The sequence below is a fragment of the Taudactylus pleione genome, unplaced genomic scaffold, assembly GCF_031769625.1.
Source record: "Taudactylus pleione unplaced genomic scaffold, aTauple2 ptg000100l, whole genome shotgun sequence".
NCBI lineage: Eukaryota > Metazoa > Chordata > Amphibia > Anura > Myobatrachidae > Taudactylus > Taudactylus pleione.
This window is the reverse complement of record NW_028284502.1, coordinates 3,278,565-3,296,425: the sequence shown is the minus strand read 5'-3', so window position 1 is coordinate 3,296,425 and position 17,861 is coordinate 3,278,565. Positions and strand designations below refer to the sequence as shown.

At 39.4% G+C, this 17,861-nt stretch overlaps 1 protein-coding gene across 2 annotated transcripts in view; it reads right to left on the bottom strand.

The window, feature by feature from the left end:
- The window catches only part of LUZP2 (leucine zipper protein 2), a 777,794-nt gene that overhangs the window by 181,573 nt on the left and 578,360 nt on the right, over positions 1 to 17,861 (bottom strand). For both annotated transcript variants that reach the window (XM_088470457.1, XM_088470458.1), the window contains exons 8-9: positions 15,910 to 15,984; positions 13,909 to 14,058 (exon numbers count right to left, since the gene is read on the bottom strand). In XM_088470457.1, coding sequence (XP_088326583.1) covers positions 13,909 to 14,058; positions 15,910 to 15,984 — 225 coding nt within the window. The remainder of the gene's footprint in view (positions 1 to 13,908; positions 14,059 to 15,909; positions 15,985 to 17,861) is intronic.

Sequence of the window (17,861 nt, the reverse complement as noted above, 5' to 3'; positions counted from 1 at the left end):
GATATGTGCATGTTTCTGTGTTAATCTGACCTGCTCAGGATGTACTCGCTAGCCTAAAGCAGGTCTATTATTTGGGGACTTTTGGTAATCTTTTTTTTGCGAGTCTGAAACAGACACTCTATTACATTGGGCGAGTTGATTGTTTTCAATGTGAAAACATCTGGATGCGAGTTTGAGAATGGAGAGTTTTAGTAACTCTGAAAAATGCGAGTTTTAGTGAACAGACACCCTATTACATTGGAGAGTTGTGAAAAATTGCGAGTTTAGCACCAAACTCGCAAATTACCAAAACAGACACCCTATTACATTTGGCCCAAAATGTGAGATATTTATGACAGAGAATTCCTGAGGGGGGACATGGTGTTTTTGGGTCTACACCTCAAAAGCTGTAGGAGGTACCCAGCTGAAATTTGGCAGGGACAGGTAGAACTGCTGCTCGGTGCTGCCTGCCAAATTTCAGGGCAAAAACATAAAAAATAAGGATTTGGGAGTAATCTAAAGTTCCAAATGTCAGTTTTTCCTGACACTCTAAGTTAGGACCACTTTTCTGCTGTTCTCTATGGGGGATTTTTGGGAAGGCATAACTCAGTGTAGGGAGTGTATTTAGACTTGAGCTTTGTTTTATTAAGTAGATATTGTTCCAGGGTAGGGCCTTTTGGGGTTCAGTTAATTGAGAAATTTACAGTTTTTAAACTATTACCTCACAGGGAGGTAGCAGGAGTTAGCAGCGCTGAGACACGGGGGAGAAAGCAGGCATTGGTGGTGGCCATTAGCGGCCTAGGCGGAGTGTGCAGCAGGCAGTAGGACCCGGGGGAGGTAGCCGGCATCAGTGGCAGATGCAGACTCGTGAAGCCTGCGTCTGTGAGTAAAAAATTTTTTATGTGTAGAACATTAAAAAAAACGTCATGGTCCCACCCTCAAAAGAGCAACTAGCCCTGGGATTTTAGTGCTGGTTGTGCAAAATACGGAGGACAAATGATGTAGGGGTCCCCCGTATTAAGCACAACCAGCACCAGGCTAATAAGAACCAGTCCTGGTTGCCAGAATACTGGGGACAAACAATGTAGGGGTCCCCTGTATTCAGCGTAACCAGCACTGGGCTCTGATCCAGTCCTGGTCCTGGAAATACAGGGGAAAATAATGAGTTAGGTATCCCTGCATTTTCCAGAACCAGCACCGGAATTTTTCTAGCGGGGGGCTGATGCCACAGCCAAAGGAGCCTTTTCACTGCCCCCCCAGTGGAAGCATCAACCCTGACCACTAGTCAGCCCAGGCCGGGGATCCCTGGGGAGCTGGGGACCCCCCCAATAAATAAACCCTGCTGCTGAGCCTTCTGTCTCTCAGCCAATGAACAGTTCTCACCATTGACATCTATGTTGAGAACCACGTGTGCCCATTTTAAAAATGGTGGCTAAGTGCCATTTTTGAAATTCAAAGATTGCCACCATGAGCCAATCACAGCTTGCGACCTATTTGCCCCGCCCGACCCCATCGCCTGGCTTATATAAAGCCAGCACGAGGTGAAATCCAGCCAGTCCATCAGCCGGGTACCAGGAGAGAAGACCTGCCGAAGCAAGAAGACACCACGGAAGTCCTGGATGGGTTGCGCCCTCAAGGTGAAGTCGTCATAGAAGTCCTGGGGTAGGCGGCAGCCATGGAAAAGAGCATAATTGCTGCCATCCCCAGGTGAAGGGGCAGAACAATCAAATAATAAAACAATTGGTGTCTGTATTTTTTATATTTTTTTTACAGTGGTACTATAGGTACCAGTGGGCCATTAATGCACTGCTTGCTGGGAACTGTAGTTCTACTGAAAAAGACAATATTATACTTCAATTTTTTCACACCACATTATTTATTACCAGTTTATATAGCGCACACATATTCCGCAGCGCTTTACAGAGAATATCTTATCATTCACATCTGTCCCTGCCCCAGTGGATCTTACAATCTATATTCCCTACCACATGCTCACAAACATACACACTATGGTCAATTTTGAGGGGAGCCAATTAACCTACCAGTATATTTTTTGAGTGTGGGAGGAGACTGCAGTACCCAGAGGAAACCCACACAAGCACAGGGAGAATATACAAACTCCACTATCAACCCGGCAGGCACCGCCCCAGGTGTGCCAGGGACAGCCCCAGGCAATCACCCTAGGCCTGGGTTTCCCTGAAGAGGGGGATCCCTTTATTGGGGGGTCCCCAACTCCCCAGGGATCCACGGCCTGGCCTGACTAGTGGTCAGGTTTGATGCTTCAGCTGGGGAGCCCAGAGAAAGGGCTCCCCTGGCTGTGGTATCAGCCCCCCACTAGAAAAAGTCCAGTGCTGGTTCTGGAAAATACAGTGGAACCCTACTCATTTTCCCCCTGCATTTCTAGAACCAGGACCATCTCAGAGCCCAGTGCTGGTTGCATGAAATACGGGGGACCCCTACATCATTTGTCCACAATATTTTGGCAATCAGGACTGGTTCTGATTAGCCTGGTGCTGGTTGTGCTTAATACGGGGGACCCCTACATCTATTGTTTTCCATATTTTGCACAACCAGAAGTGGCAGTGAAAAGCCCGGGGCTGGTTGTGTTTCGGAAGGGGGGGTGATGTCCCTTTTTTAAAAAAAATTTATTTTACACAAATTTAAATTTTAACACAGATCTCACTGATTCATCCATGCATCTGTGGGCCTGATTCAGAGCCTGACGCTATTTGCGAACGGTTGTTCAGAAAAAGGGGCCGGCTATTTAAATTGGGCGCTCGCTCATTGCGGGCTATTGACGCCTCTATGTCTGAACGAGCGAACTAAACATGCGCTCGCTATTTTGTAAAGACGCCCCCTGGCCGTACGCGTCATACGTCATCTCCGCTATTTATTAGATTAATCGAGTACATCGAAAGGCGTCTGAACTGCTCGCAGTGCTTGTGGTAGGTTTTACTTCCCGCAATCACTGCGAGCAGTTCAGGCTAAAAGACAACCAAGTGACGTGGTCGATGACGCTGCTTTGTTAATTCTGCACTCCCATTAAACGCCCATTTTGACCGTTTGGCACGCCTGTGTTTGGATCTCCACTCCCCGTTTTCAAGCACCTTCCCCTGTTACCACCCACAAATGCCTCATTCTGTCACTCAAATTACCAGGCCCTCGCTGTTTTGCAAGCGCACGATTTCCCGCCACATTGACTGGTTGGCGCATGCGCATTACGACCCATACTCGGAGCAAGCGAGTGGCCACTTACGAGCTGCTCTGAATCAGGCCCTGTGTCTTATTTTCTCAGATGCATGCCCAGCGCCCCTGTGCACTGCTGCCACTGGTCCACATTCGGCTGCCCCACACTCCTGCAGCCTGCTTCCATAGCCATCTCTCCCTGTGCATACCCAAAACATCTCCTGTGTGCCGGCCTTCCTCCTCATGTGCTAATGTATCATTTTGTTGCCCTTCTCCAATGTAGGTATCCCGTTTTGCTTCTCCAAACCCTGATAGTTAATACATTTTTAAAAAGCAATGAAATTCCATAGACAAAAAATCTTATGGTTTCACATGTCCCATTATGGCTTCTTAGACATGATCTGAAATTTCACAAAACCTATTGAATTTCTAACACTCAAACTTCAAAAAGCTGATGCCTTAATGGAGGTGTTCCTTGCGTAATACAGATATGGTATGCCATGACACCATGTGGTTAACTGCAGATTCAGCACTCTCACAGAGTGATATTGCTGTCACTCACAAAATGGTGGAGCTGTTAATTCATGGAATTGTGTGCTCATTGGAATACACACATGCGTTGCTGTATTGCTTGACTGATGTCTCAATAAGCACTTAGGTGTTTTTATTATACTTTGGAGTGCCATTTTCTTTACTTTTATATGCATAAATCCTGGCACCATTTGCTGTTTATGCTTTTGGAGCACCCATTTCTTCTCTGATTTTTTATATATATATATATATATATATATATACACACACACACACACACACACACACACACACACACACAGTGTACATATATGTATACACATATACACACATTTGCTGTATATTTATATATATAATCTCTTGCGGACCAGCACTACTCCTTCCAAGTCAGCTGCTCAGGTGCCCTCCGTACATGATTCCATCAAACCCTTCTGATAAACAGAGGCATGCCTTGACAAAGGGACACGTTTGGTCCCGAAACGTTGGAGTCTTTTTTTGCAATATAAGCTAAGTGTTCATCTATAACAGTCTCAGAGTGCCTCTGTTTATCGGAAGAGTTTTATATATATATATATATATATATATATATAGTATAAGAGGTATTTTTATTTACCTGTACAGTAGGTAACCTTTTCCCAAGTAGTTTCCCATATATGGCCTTCTTTGCACTTATACCAGTTTCCACTTCCATGGACAAATTTTTCTCCATTTGGTGTGAACTTGGTGCTTTATTTTTGTTTCATTGTTGATCTTATTTCTATCTGGTAAGGTGCTAAATCCATTATCCAAGCTTCACACCTTATTAATAATTCCCTAGGACAGGTATTTTCTCAGGAAGTGCAAAAAACAGCTAATTATCAATTTTCTGTACCTAACATTAACTGGGATGGCATGGCTTATGATGAACACATGTGTTTACTTTTAAACCCCTCACATGCAATCATCTTTAAAATTTTTGGAACAACTATCTTTACCCTGGAATTTGAGCAACCTATTCGTTCAAATTAGAAAAATCAGGAGATCAGAATCATAATGTATAATATATAGTCAATATTTGCAAAGGTTAATGCTATCTTTTGCTTTATGATGGTTTACAAAACCAGATAGATAAATTAAAAAAATAAAAAAAATAATGAAAAAAAAAAGCTGGACTAGACCGAGACTTGATGACAAACTCTATTAGCAAATTGATTTACCAATTAGTCCAATCAAATATCCAACATTATAAGAAAATATAATCTTTGGAATATTTTAACTTTTTCAAAGAGCTATTTACAGATCGCTCTGGAGCAGACTGAATTTCCTCTAGGGCATATTTTAGGCTGTTTTAAATTTGTATATATGTCTTACATGTTAAAATAAAGGGAACAAGCTCACATAATTCAATCCTCCAATATAATCCAACTCAAGCTACCCAGTATACATGTATATGAATAGTAATACCATATGTCATTTATATGTAGACTTGTAGCTCTGCTTTCAATATCATGATCTACTGGGAGTTTAAGTCATATTTTGTGGCACATTATTTCCATAAGAAAACAGAGCAGAAAATTATTACAGCAAATGGTATTTAATATAACAAAACAATCTAAAAGTTTATTAACTAAAGAATAGTTTTAACAAATTGTTGTACAGAAAACACATTATTTCCTCAAGAAAAGAATGACAGAACATTATTAGATGGTATTTAATATTACAAAATAAACTCAAAGTTTATTAACTATAAAATAGTTCTAACAAATTGACATACAGAAATGTAAATGCAAAACAATTTCTTAAAATAAATGTAAAAACAAATCACTGATAATGAAGGCCTAAACTTATGTGCCCTTTCCTCTAATCTGCTGGCATGGGAAAGGCTATTAGCAGACTGACAAATTTGCTACAAATTTGCAACATATTTCAGATCTTGTAAAAAATATTTTATGGTGTGTTAATCAGTTACGACTGATTTATTGTTCTATTGTCCAACAGTTCTAATAATGGGTGACACAAATACTGTATACCAAAGTTACGACTTAGTAGGGATATAGCACTAGTTCAATTAAAAATAATATAATTTTTTCATCATGTGCTTATGAAATATAATGATATGGATTCCTAAGATAGAACCATTATACCTACAGGTTATCTAGAGGTAGACTGTATATAATTGAAAAATTTTCATTTTTTAATTTTAGAGATTGTAAGTGTATGCAGTAGTATTACAAACATATAATAAGTACATTATTCATTTACTATGTTGTATTTGAATTGACTTGAAGTCTTAATACAAAATTTTCCACCAAATGTCTGCCTGTCCTAGAAGTCATAAATAAAATTTGAACTTTTCCTCTGATGGTTCTGTTCTCTTAAGGAGATGTGGATAGATCCAAGTTGCGTTTATGATCTTCCCGCGGTTCGGAATTAGGATTTTAAATCAGAATTTTGGATTGCAACAATTACATGATTTTAGCTGTTTTTAAAAACTTTTAATCAATTGCTTTGTTTGCACATCTCTACTTACTGTGTAATGGAGGATTATGTTACCTGTGAAGGTAACATCTCAGTGCAAGTACATTGCTAAAAACCATCCTTTTTACTCTAATAATCTCCATTTAATATTTGCAGTAGCAAACCATATGGCATTAGTTGGATATTCATATTGACAATTATGAAATCCTGAGTTATAATTTTAGGGACATTTTTGTTCTTAAGAAATTAGCTGCAGTATCTGTGTTTCTATCAGTTTGCTATGGTTTTGCAATTATTATATTTTATTATTGCTATGGGGCCAATTCATCATACGATAAATGACCCGGTAACCATGCCGAAATAATAGTTACTGCATATATAAGTTACTGGGCCATTTATCATAAGGTGTCCGAATAGGACCACCTGATATTCAGCAAACAACAAAACAAGGAAAACTGAAAGTATTAGCCTGTGAGAACAAGCACCATCTTCTCATAGCCCTGCACCTACTTACGGGAAGGAGTTCTGGGGATGCAAAGAGGGATCCCTCCACTACCTCCCCACTGACTCCCTGGTGGTTTTGCACATGCATGACCTCAGGAAGCTAGCTGCGCTACTTTTCGGAGCAGCTGTCCCCGCACTGGAGCAATAATGAATTGCTCTGGTGTTAAGTATCCCCCGTGGCGAGTGGGATACTAAAGTATCCTCTGTGGTGAGGTGAATACTTCCATACGGCACCCGATTATGAATAGGCCCCTTTATGTGGAGTATTGAGCCAAATGTTTTCTTTTCTAACTTGGATTCTAACTTTGGATTGGTTTTGTGTTTTTTTTTAGTTTTTCAAAATAGTTTTAAAATATGCGCTTAACCATTTGCCTGGCATGGTCATAATTTTCTGACCATGCCAGGCAGTTCTTTATCTGCTGTGGTTGCAAAGTTTCAAAAAGTCAGATAAACATGAGGGTGGCTGCAGAAGAGAATCTTCCCACAGCTGCTGCTCTCAGAGAGACCTTCAGGTCCTCTGCTTGACTGCACCCTCTCCCCCCTGTGTCTGCTGTGCTGACGATCACTGCTGATCTGTCAGCAAAGCAGGACCCTCCACCTAGTGGCTGCAAAGATCAGCAGCCACTGGGAAAAAGGTAAAAAACCTCAGCCTGTACCTGGTGCCTGAAACCGGTCTCATATTGAACTTTGCAATCTTTCTGATGTTTTCAATGTTCTGATGTTGGTTCTGATGTTTGAAAAAACTATTTTTTTTACAAACCTTAAAAATATGTGTATATTTATTTATATATATATATATATATATATATATATATATATATATTTTATGAAATCATTTTGGATAAGTTAAAATGGATGTTCCTCACCTAATTCATTAAAAAAAAAATTTACACTATTGGAGCAGTTTTTAGAAAAAGTTAAGTGGTTAAAAGGAAAAAAATATATTAATTCACCAGTCCATAATTAGTATTATTATATATTGTATATTGATTTGTAATATTGTTAGTGTTTTTTTCATTAGGTCTGCCATGATATATTAAGTCAAAATTAACTGAACATTTTTGTGCTATTTGCTTATTTTGAGTTTTTACTGTGTCTGATAACTGCTGTTTACAAGTTTTCAAATAGATTTTCGGGCTTTGCCATTTTGGGGCATATTTTATCTAATGTTGGCACTGCTTCTAATTAGAGACTTACAGTACGTTGACCCAAACAACATCCTCCTCCTGAATTTTATCAACTTCTTCTTGTCCAACACATCATCAACATACTTATTAGTGTAAGATACACAATTATTCCCCTCAACCTGTTGCACTTCCAAAGTATCATCCTCAATTTCTATGTCTAAACCATTACATTTCCTGCTACTCATCTCCACATTTGCAAAGGGTCCAGAAATGGTGGAAGGAGGGTCCTCTGGGATTACAGTGTCAGAAAAGTGAAACTCACACATAGTACTTGTGAACACCCTTGGGGGTATATTTACTAAAGGTCAGTTTTTGATTGATTGAAAATCCGCCAAAATTGATCAACATCAATGTTATGTTTCTGGGGCTAAATCACACATTTACTAATACTTAAAAAAACAAATAACAAATTGTATGTTAGTAAATGTGTGATTTATCCCCAACAACACATTATCGATGTTGATCAATTTGATAGATTTTTATACATTTTTAATAGCTCAAAATTGATTAAAATTGATCTTTTTGTGAATTAACCTATTAGACTCTCCTCATGAATCTGTAAAGTTTGTGAACACAAAATTTGTTCTTCAGCCTTAGGAGCAAATCCAATTGCAGGTGAAGCTTTGAGAAACCCTGTGGCACCGGAGTTTTCCCACAGTCGCAAGGTATTTCGTATTTAATTGCTGGGTAGAAAAGGTTGTGGTAATTTCTATAGAACTTATTTTCTTGTAGTCCCAGAGTAGGTCTAAACATTTAATAAAAATCCCTAATATAAGTTTAAAATGTTAGGGATGCCTTCAGAGCCCCTTGGACATCCCCTAATAACTAATTAGGCAACTGGAAGTTTTGAATTAGCCTAATTATTAAAACTAAGAATGACTTAAAATTACCCCAAAATTAACTTATTCATAAATGTATGCATCCCAAACTTAATTAAAGCAACTAATTAAACAAAACATAATTGCTTACTTTTTTTAATTGGACTAAAATTATCCCAAAATTACCTTTTTGTTTTTACTTTTTTGCATTTTTTATTTTGTTTGTAATAACATGAAAAAAATTAGCTTTGTACCTTTTTTTATTTCAAAGACCAATTTAATTTTCTTTGGGACAGTACTAAACTTTTTTTTACTGTTAACAATGTTTGGGGGGCTACAGGCTGCCCAACTGTTTTTTTTTATTTCCCACAATGTTTTGGTCAAAAAAATTTTGCAACCAATTGTCTTACTTTTGGATACAACAGGTTTTGGGAGCCATGCACACCCACTGTAATTGAAAATTGGTCACGATTGCCACATAAATGTTTGTGGGGACAACTTTGTGGCCAATTGGATATGCCTCTTAGTGTTCTTTTTGTGCACAGATTTGCCTGTTTTAGAGGTGACACATCTAGGTTACAAAAGATGACTAACTGTGTTTGATCCTGGCTTTCACAATAGGTATTCAAGTGCATGAAAGAGCAGTAGCTGGGCCACCACTTACAAAGAAAAGTCTGAGCTTTTCCTTGCCACTGTGTATGCTGCATGACATGATGTTAATTTTACATTTATCAGCATTAAATTTTCCTTCATAGTTTATACTGTCTTTAAAATTGTGAAATAATAGTTAGATTTCATGTGCCCTTTCTCACCCCTTTCTTTCCCTTTGATCTCCTTTACAAGTAGACGTTGAAGTACTATGATTGCCAGCCCTAGTACTAGGTTGCACTGCTTCTATTTTTATTTTTAACACCAGGACATGAGTAAAGCTAGCTACTGTAGTTGAACTTAACTGTCACCAAACCAAGTGAACTTACAATGATCGGAGGGGCTGTTACCTTTGCCATTCAGTTTTTTCCACTTTAATTGTTTTTTGGGGCTACTGATAATGGGGACACGGCAACAACACCCACAGTCAGTACAGTAATATATGCTACCTTTTCAAGACAAACACTTTTGAAATACTATTTCAATTGAATTATAAAAGACTGCAGATATTTTTTGACACAAGATTAAAAAAAATATATTTTTTTCTACTTTATTTTTTTTTCAGGGTATAGCTATTGGGGACACAACAACAACACCCACAGTTAGTATAGTAATATATGCTGCCTATACATTCTTGAAATACTATTTCAATTGAATTACTGTATAAAAGACAGCAGATAAAAAACTATATTTATTGCAATTATTCTTTTATAACAGGAAAAGTTTTTTTTTATACCAGATAAAAAAAAAATTCTACTTTTTTGGGGGTGCAGCTAATGACAACACACAGAGAAAGTTGAGCAATATACGTTGCCTATCCAAGACACCGGATAAAAAATAATTCCACTTTAATTCATTTTTTTGACGGCATAGCTAAGCTGAATTTTAAAAGACTTTATTAGGTTTCTTGCAATTATTTTTTATAACAGGAAAAATTAGTCTTCTTCCTTTGTGGAGCAGCTCACTCAGACAACACACTGCATTCTTATTTAGACAAATAATCTTGAAATCACACTGGCTCTCTACCCTCATACACAAGTGACAATATATATTATGTACTGTGGTGTAGATAGATTAGATATTTTTGTGAAAAACACAAGTGCAAGAAGTTCACTTTAGCAAACATATAAAACAGACAGTTTGCAGCACTGGATTGCAGGTGCTACTATGTCTGACAGATAAACACACAGTAGCCCAAAGGTGTCAAACTCCTGGCTCTCCAGCTGTTGTTGGACTACATATCCCAGCATGCCCTGTCACAGTTTTAGCATGCCCTAAAAGCAAAACGGTGGCAGTACATGCTGGGATGTGTTCTACTGCAGCTGGAGGGCTGCAAATTTGACACCCCTGCAGTAGCCTGTTTGCAATTTGCAGTGCACTGGATTGCAGTTGCTACTCTTGCTAGTGTGTCTGACAAACAAGCGCACACAGTGACAAAGATGCCTGCAATCACCCTTCCCACCTAATCCATCTACCTACTACAACTACAGTATCTCTAATCTAATCCTATTCCTAACGCTGTCTTAATGGCATTTTTTGAAGCACAAGTACAGCCCACACCCTCTCCATACACTCTCCTGTGTGAAATGGAAACTGATCACAAAGGAGGGAATGTTATATGCAATACAAAACATGTGAGCTCTGAGATTTCTAAGTAAATTATGTTTTGCTTAATTTTGAGATCTGAACTTGGTGGACTTGGGCTGGGACTCTGTTCTCCTCAGAAACCAAGTGTGTTCAGTTATCTGCAAACCAAACTGCTCATATCTAACAGCAACACATGACAAATAAACATATCTTCTCTTTATAGTAGATGATCTCTTGCCTTCTTAAGACATCATGAGGCTAATATAGAGGTTATGTAATAGATTCATAGAGTATGGAACTGGCAGGATTTCAGCGACCACTAAATTTAAAACTGCAATAGGTTACAAGGCAAAAATCCTACCAGCTCTGTAATCTTTGAACTTATTACATAACCCCTAGAATCTCTCTTAAGTCACCATAGCTACAATCAAAACATGATCACAATTGTGACTGTGAGGTCACAGGCCCCAATGCAGGATCTCGAATGAGACTTCATTCACCCCCATTGATGGCCTTGTACTCAGCCCCATTCCCTGTATCGCTTGTCTGGTGCAAGCTTTGTACAGTATAAACACAACCAGTAAAATGGACTGTGGAATTACATATAAAATATGATCTTAGTGCTACATTCACACAGTAATACTGTATGTCATCTGAAATCCTCTCTTTTTATAACAGGACACTAGAACTTTTTGTGATCTGTGGGCCTGATTCAGAGCCGCTCGTAAGTGGCCGCTCGTTCGCTCCGAGCGATGTTCGCACATCTGCGCATGCGTATGGGTCGTAATACGCATGCGCCAACCAGTCATTGTGGTCAGAAATCGAGCGCTGGCAAAATAGCGAGTGCCTGCTAATTTGAGTGACAGGATGAGGCGTTTGTGGGTGGTAACAGGGCAAGGTGCTTGAAAATGGGGAGTGGTGATCCGAACGCAGGCGTGCCAAATGGTCAAAACGGGCGTTTTAAGGGTGTGCATAATTAACAAAGCAGCGTCATCGACCAAGTCACTTGGTTGTTTCTTAGCCTGAACTGTTCGCATGATTGCCACAAGCACTGCGAGCAGTTCAGATGCCTTTCGATGTACTCGATTAATCAAATAAATAGCGGAGATGACGTAGGATGCGAGCGGCCAGGGGGCGTCTTTACAAAATAGCGAGCGCATGTTTCGTTCACTCGCTCAGACAAAGAGGCATCAACAGACCGCAAAGAGCAAGCGCTCAATTTAAATAGCCGGCTCATTTTTCTGAACGAGCAAGCGCAAATAGCGTCCGGCTCTGAATCAGGCCCTGTGTCAGGAGTAGATACATAAATCAATACAGACAGTGCAATCATCTTATTCATCATCTAATTTCTCAGCTCCTTTATTGTCAATTGAGTTCCAAATCAAAACCTGGTATAAGCTGACAATAATGTATCCAGTGTGGGTTCTGAACCAAAGAGCATTGATAATGGTACTGATCCAGCTGATTTTCTAAATATTTTGAAACAGAGTTTTGGGTTCTTACCCAACATTTGATTAAACAGAAAATGTCAGACTCACTCATGATAACAGCAAAGGCAATGTTCTCTTTCTTACTGTCACGGCACAGAAATAACAAAGACATGTCTGAGGCAGCGTGGAACTTGGCTTTCATGCTTTAGTTACCAAGTCAACAGGTTTATGTTCTGGCTGGGATCTCCTGCAATTTTATATTACCTCTGGCACTGCTTTGTCATCAATTGAGTTTCAGAAACAGTAAAGAACATAAAATAACTTCAATAGTAATCACACATGCTCCTTAACACCTGGTTTTCAAAGAGAATCTTTTGGGTAAAATAACACCCTTATCCATACCCAAAAAAAAATGCATCATAAAAAGTCATCACATCTTTAATTAACATTCAAAAAAATGTGAACAGAAAGAATTGTTTTACTACTAATGCAAAATAAAATGACACAGGTTAAAAAGAAAAAAAGATCTACTATCCCACTACTCTTATCTAAAAATGAATAAACACATTTTTCAGGTGAGTGTAAGCAGTGTCACGCCACTTTTTTGTTGCCAATTTTTGATCCTCTGCTCCGCAGGGTGTTCACAATTTTTAAAGAAGCAAAGCTAACATACCAGAGTGCCTTCATCCATACTGAGGGCCTGATACAGAGATGTACGCAAACCTGATGGTTTATGTACATCTCTGATGGGCTGAGCTCTGCACATGCACAAATGCGACACAGGGATTGTGCAGATGTTGTTCTGCGAGATCGCATGCATTGCCCTCAAGTCACAGCATGATAGATATGACGCGGATGTTTGGGGGCAGGGAAGTGACGGCAACAGTCGGCATCCCAGTAAATGGGGGTGTGTCAGCCCCATGTTTGAGGCATGCCGAGGTCAGTGGATTTGCCCTTGGCCCTGGAAGTGTGAAAACACTGGCCATCCTAACAGTTACTCAGATCACCCAAAATGGTCATGCAGTTGATCTTATGGCTGCGATGGAAGTGAGAAGCTGGCAGTAGGTGTCTTATTATTTGAATCGACCCCTGCGGATATTGCATATTGTAGCATAGCAGCTGCAAACACAGATTACAGCGTCCTTCTCTGAATCAGACCCTGAGTGTGATGATCTTATGCTGGTGAGGGTGTCATAAGTGGTGGGTTATAACATGGGAGATTTAGGTGGTGGTCAACAAAAGACTCTGATGATTGTAGTTCAACTGACTCTGGAACTACAAGTTGCTGAATCTTAGGTGGGACATACATCTAAGAGGCAATTCCTCATTGCCGATCCGATCTGCCAATCGGCAAACTCCTAACAGTGATGATCAACAAAAATTTCCAACTCAGCGATTCTGATAATTTTTAGATCTAATTGATATTGTCCAACATGTTGGATTTTGCCGATCACTCGACCCAGGCATTGACAGAATGGGGAATTACCCCAATTAATTGTTGATGTATGGGTCCCATTATTCTAGGTGTTTTTGACACAAGTACAATGTATAATTTCAAACTCATAAAAAAATTAATAGTACCTCTGTTTTAGAGTTCTCCAATGTCCCTATCGAAGACGCCGGCGTCTCTCTTCGTTTTGATGGGATTATATTTACAGCAGGTGGTTGATTGTGTAAAACTGAAGTTAGGCAGAGTTGCACAGTCTCTTTCAAAGCTTTTAATTGTGATTCCTGGGGTTAAGAAGAACATATAGTAGGTTGGTTATTGTTTCTTAGCAGTAGCAAATAATAAGGTAAAAATACTGAATGAAAGTGAAATTGTATATTGGTATATTGTATATTGGTAAACATGGTGGATTTGTAGCCAGTGGGAGAGCAAAAAAATTATAACAAAAATAGTGTAGTCACCTTACATGTTACTGTAAATTGTAGATATCAAAGCTTAATTGTAGTCATTTATACTGTAAAATGTAAGAAAATTACATGTATTTTTTCTATTTCCTTGGAAAATTCTGTAAATTTCGAACTTCTTTTCTTTATTTTTAATGATTTATTTTGGTATAACTGAAAAATGGTGTTAATTTAAATAGACTGTAAGACAGTCGTATTTAATTCCAGGCGGTTACAGACCTTCTGTAAGTAGATCAATAATTACATTTTTCTAGCATGACTTAGAAAATATTAGCAATGTAAGTAAGCATTTGATCCGTTTCTGTGGGTTGAGGTGTATTTCTAAATATTGCATCATATTCTTAGTTAAGTTTCATATTTACTAAAATTAATTTAATGCATGAATTTTTATTCATATGCTGTCCTGACCTTGTGGGAGATGTCTCAAGCATTCTAAAAAGTGGTGAAGTGAACAAGTGGAGAAATTGCCCATAGCAACCAATCAACTTCTACCTATCTCTCTGTGTACTTGATAAATGCTAGCTAGAAGCTTAATTGGCATGCATGGGAGACTTCACCTTCAGTCCACTTCTCCACTAGTTAGAAGGCTTGATACATCGCAACCATATAGAGTATATTCACTACATGTGTTTCAGTGCATTGTTACTGACAGGACCAATAGAAGCTCCATCTCCATTTAAGTGGTAGATTCCATTAACCAAGAGGATCCGAAAGAACATGGATTATCCATCAGAAAAACCTTGTATGTTTTTGCTTGCATGAAAGTGCGAGTATAGACAAGTTTTCCTTCTGTAATATGTATGGAGCCCACAACCAGCGAGATTCCAAATAAACAAAAATTTCCAGAGTTGAAAGCAAGTCAGTTTTGCCTTATGGGTCTTATGTGTTTTTGCACTATGCATGCTCTATATAGCTCAGCGCACTCATTTATGGGCAATCTATGGGTGATTCAGAGCATGAGCAATGGAGTCGCATCTCATACTTGCGGCCAAAGGGGCAAAACTGGGTGGTAATGGGACATTCGCTCCTAGGCATGTAAGATACAACTGCTTTTCAGATGGGAAGTAGTTGGCATCCCGGGTGGTCAAATGCTGGCGGTCAAAATACCGGACTCGGAATACCTATAGTAGTTGGAATCCCAGATTAAGAATCCTGACAGCTGGCATCTCAACGGTAAGTATTAGGATTAGGGGGAGGGTTAGATTTAGGGTTAGGCACTAGGGGAGGTTTAGGGTTAGGAAACGGGGGTAGGGTTAGGGCTATGTTGTGGAGGGGAAAGGTTAGAGTTAGGCTGTGGGGAGGAAGTGTTAGGATTAGGGGTTAGGATTAGCATGTTTACCTTATCCTGTTGAGATTCTGACTGTAGGGATGCCGTTGTCGTTATTCTGACCACCGGCATTCCGACTTCCGGGATCCCGTACCCAACCCTTTCCAATGGCTAACTTATACCAAGAGTAAGATAATGACATCAGCTATATAACCAAGCATTGATGTGTACAACTGTACATTCAGATGAATAGCCATGTATTTATTTGTGCCTGCAATGTGTGTCTAATTACAGCAACTTGACTTCAATTCTACATCTGCACCAAATTGCTAAACACACAACAGAAGTGATTAACATCGGTAAAATATAGACATATAACATAATGTGCAATTGAAAGCTCTTACATTATCAAGTGATGCTATTTCCATTTCTTTTTTTGCCACAGTTAACTTTTGCTCCAGATCTGTTAATTGTTGTGCCTGCAAAAGACAATTCAAGAAAAACCTGAGACATGCTCAATGTCAGGAGACATAAACAAAATTAGGCATAATTAGACTGTATTACAAATGGCTGTGTAACCCATAAACATGTATAGCCATTTATAATGTGCTATTTAATTAACTAATTATGAACTCACAGATGGTGGCACAAAGTCATGCCTGCTTATTTCTCTAGGAAAGTCTATTAAAATGATTTGTACTCTCATAAGTAAACATCTTAAAGCATATCAGCTCCTATAATACAAACATCATCTTCAGGGAAAACATACACACATAGATGCTGCTTTGTCAGGGATATACAGTCTGAAGATAATTCATGTTTTATTCATTGATAGTTCTTCAGCAATGTATATTTATGTGTCATTTTATTTATAAGCTGTTAACAATTGATGAAGAGTTACCAAACTGGGTGGAATTGAGGCAAGTGTGTGAAAAATAAATATTGTTTACAAGCAGAGTTTGTCTATAAATTGTTACCAAATAAATGGACGTAATTTATTTTGTCATGTAAACGTGTCACCTGCACAGAGAGCTTTCTAGACAGCAACTGTGACAGTGCCGTACAGACAGTGCTCTATTGCCTTTATCAATGCATTCATCTTTCAATAAATTTAGCATATATAAGTGCAACCAAGAGATCTGATGAGTCATGGTGCTGGCGGTGTGACCAACTGTGTATGGATGTGGCCATGCCCTGGTGCAAATACCAGAGCTATCTTTACATGTTGCAGGCAGCAGGGTTGTGTCCCCCTGGGAGACCTTGGCTCAAGATCACCAGTGGGCAGATTGTACCCTGACTAGCCCAGGCTCCATAAAAAAGAACCAAGAGTACACCCCCTATGTCAATGCCTTATTAGATACATACAGTACCACTCAGGGGCATTTCAAGAGAGGAGATGGCCCATGTGCAGCCTCCGTGTGGGCCCTCTCCTCTCTGCCAGCACAGTGGATTCTGGATTATTGCCAGAATCTACTGTCCATGTGTGGGTCTCTGGGAAAATGGCAGCTGTGCCTTATTCCCAGGGACATCTCTACTGCACATGCGCAAGTCACTGTCAAAATGGCTGCCACCATTCTCCTTATGATTTCTGCAGAGCAGCACTATGGAGACTGCAGAGAGGTAAGTATTGCTAAATATGGGTGCAGGGTGTGTGGTCTGGGCCCTCCTTGACCCAGGGCCCATTATAGATACACCATTGGTACCATTATAGTAATATATGGTTCTTTGGTCATCTTTAACCAGTTTGGCCATTCTCCTCTGATCTTTTTCATTAACTAGGCATTTTTGCCCACATAACTTCTGCTCACTGGATGTTTTTTGTTTGCTCCTCGTTCTTTGTAAAATCTAGAGACTGTTGTGCATGAAAATGGCAAGAGATCAGTAGTTTCTGAGATTCTCAAACCACCCCACCTGGCACCAACATGTAGTCACTTAATATTATAATAATATATAATAATATTTCTACAAGAATATGGCATGTGATCTCAGAAACAATTGAATTTCTTGACCAAGTCAGCATGCTTTTACGAATTGTGTTACTGCCACATGGTGAACAGATTATATGTAAATACTGTGAAAAAGTGTATAGCTTACCCTATATCTGCAATTTTATATAACCAAGGGACTGATTCAACATGGATAGCAACTGCAACAGCATACACAGATCGGTTGATAGTATGTACAGCGCATGCATATTTATCACAGTGCCTGAACGTGAGCTAGCATTGCAATCGCTCTGCGATCACTCACGCAGAAAAAAGCCATCGCAGAGTGAGAGATGGGAGTGTAGCATTTGGGGGTGGTGACAGGGGAGTGGTCGGAGACATGCAGGCGTGCCTGTTCATTTGAACGCCGT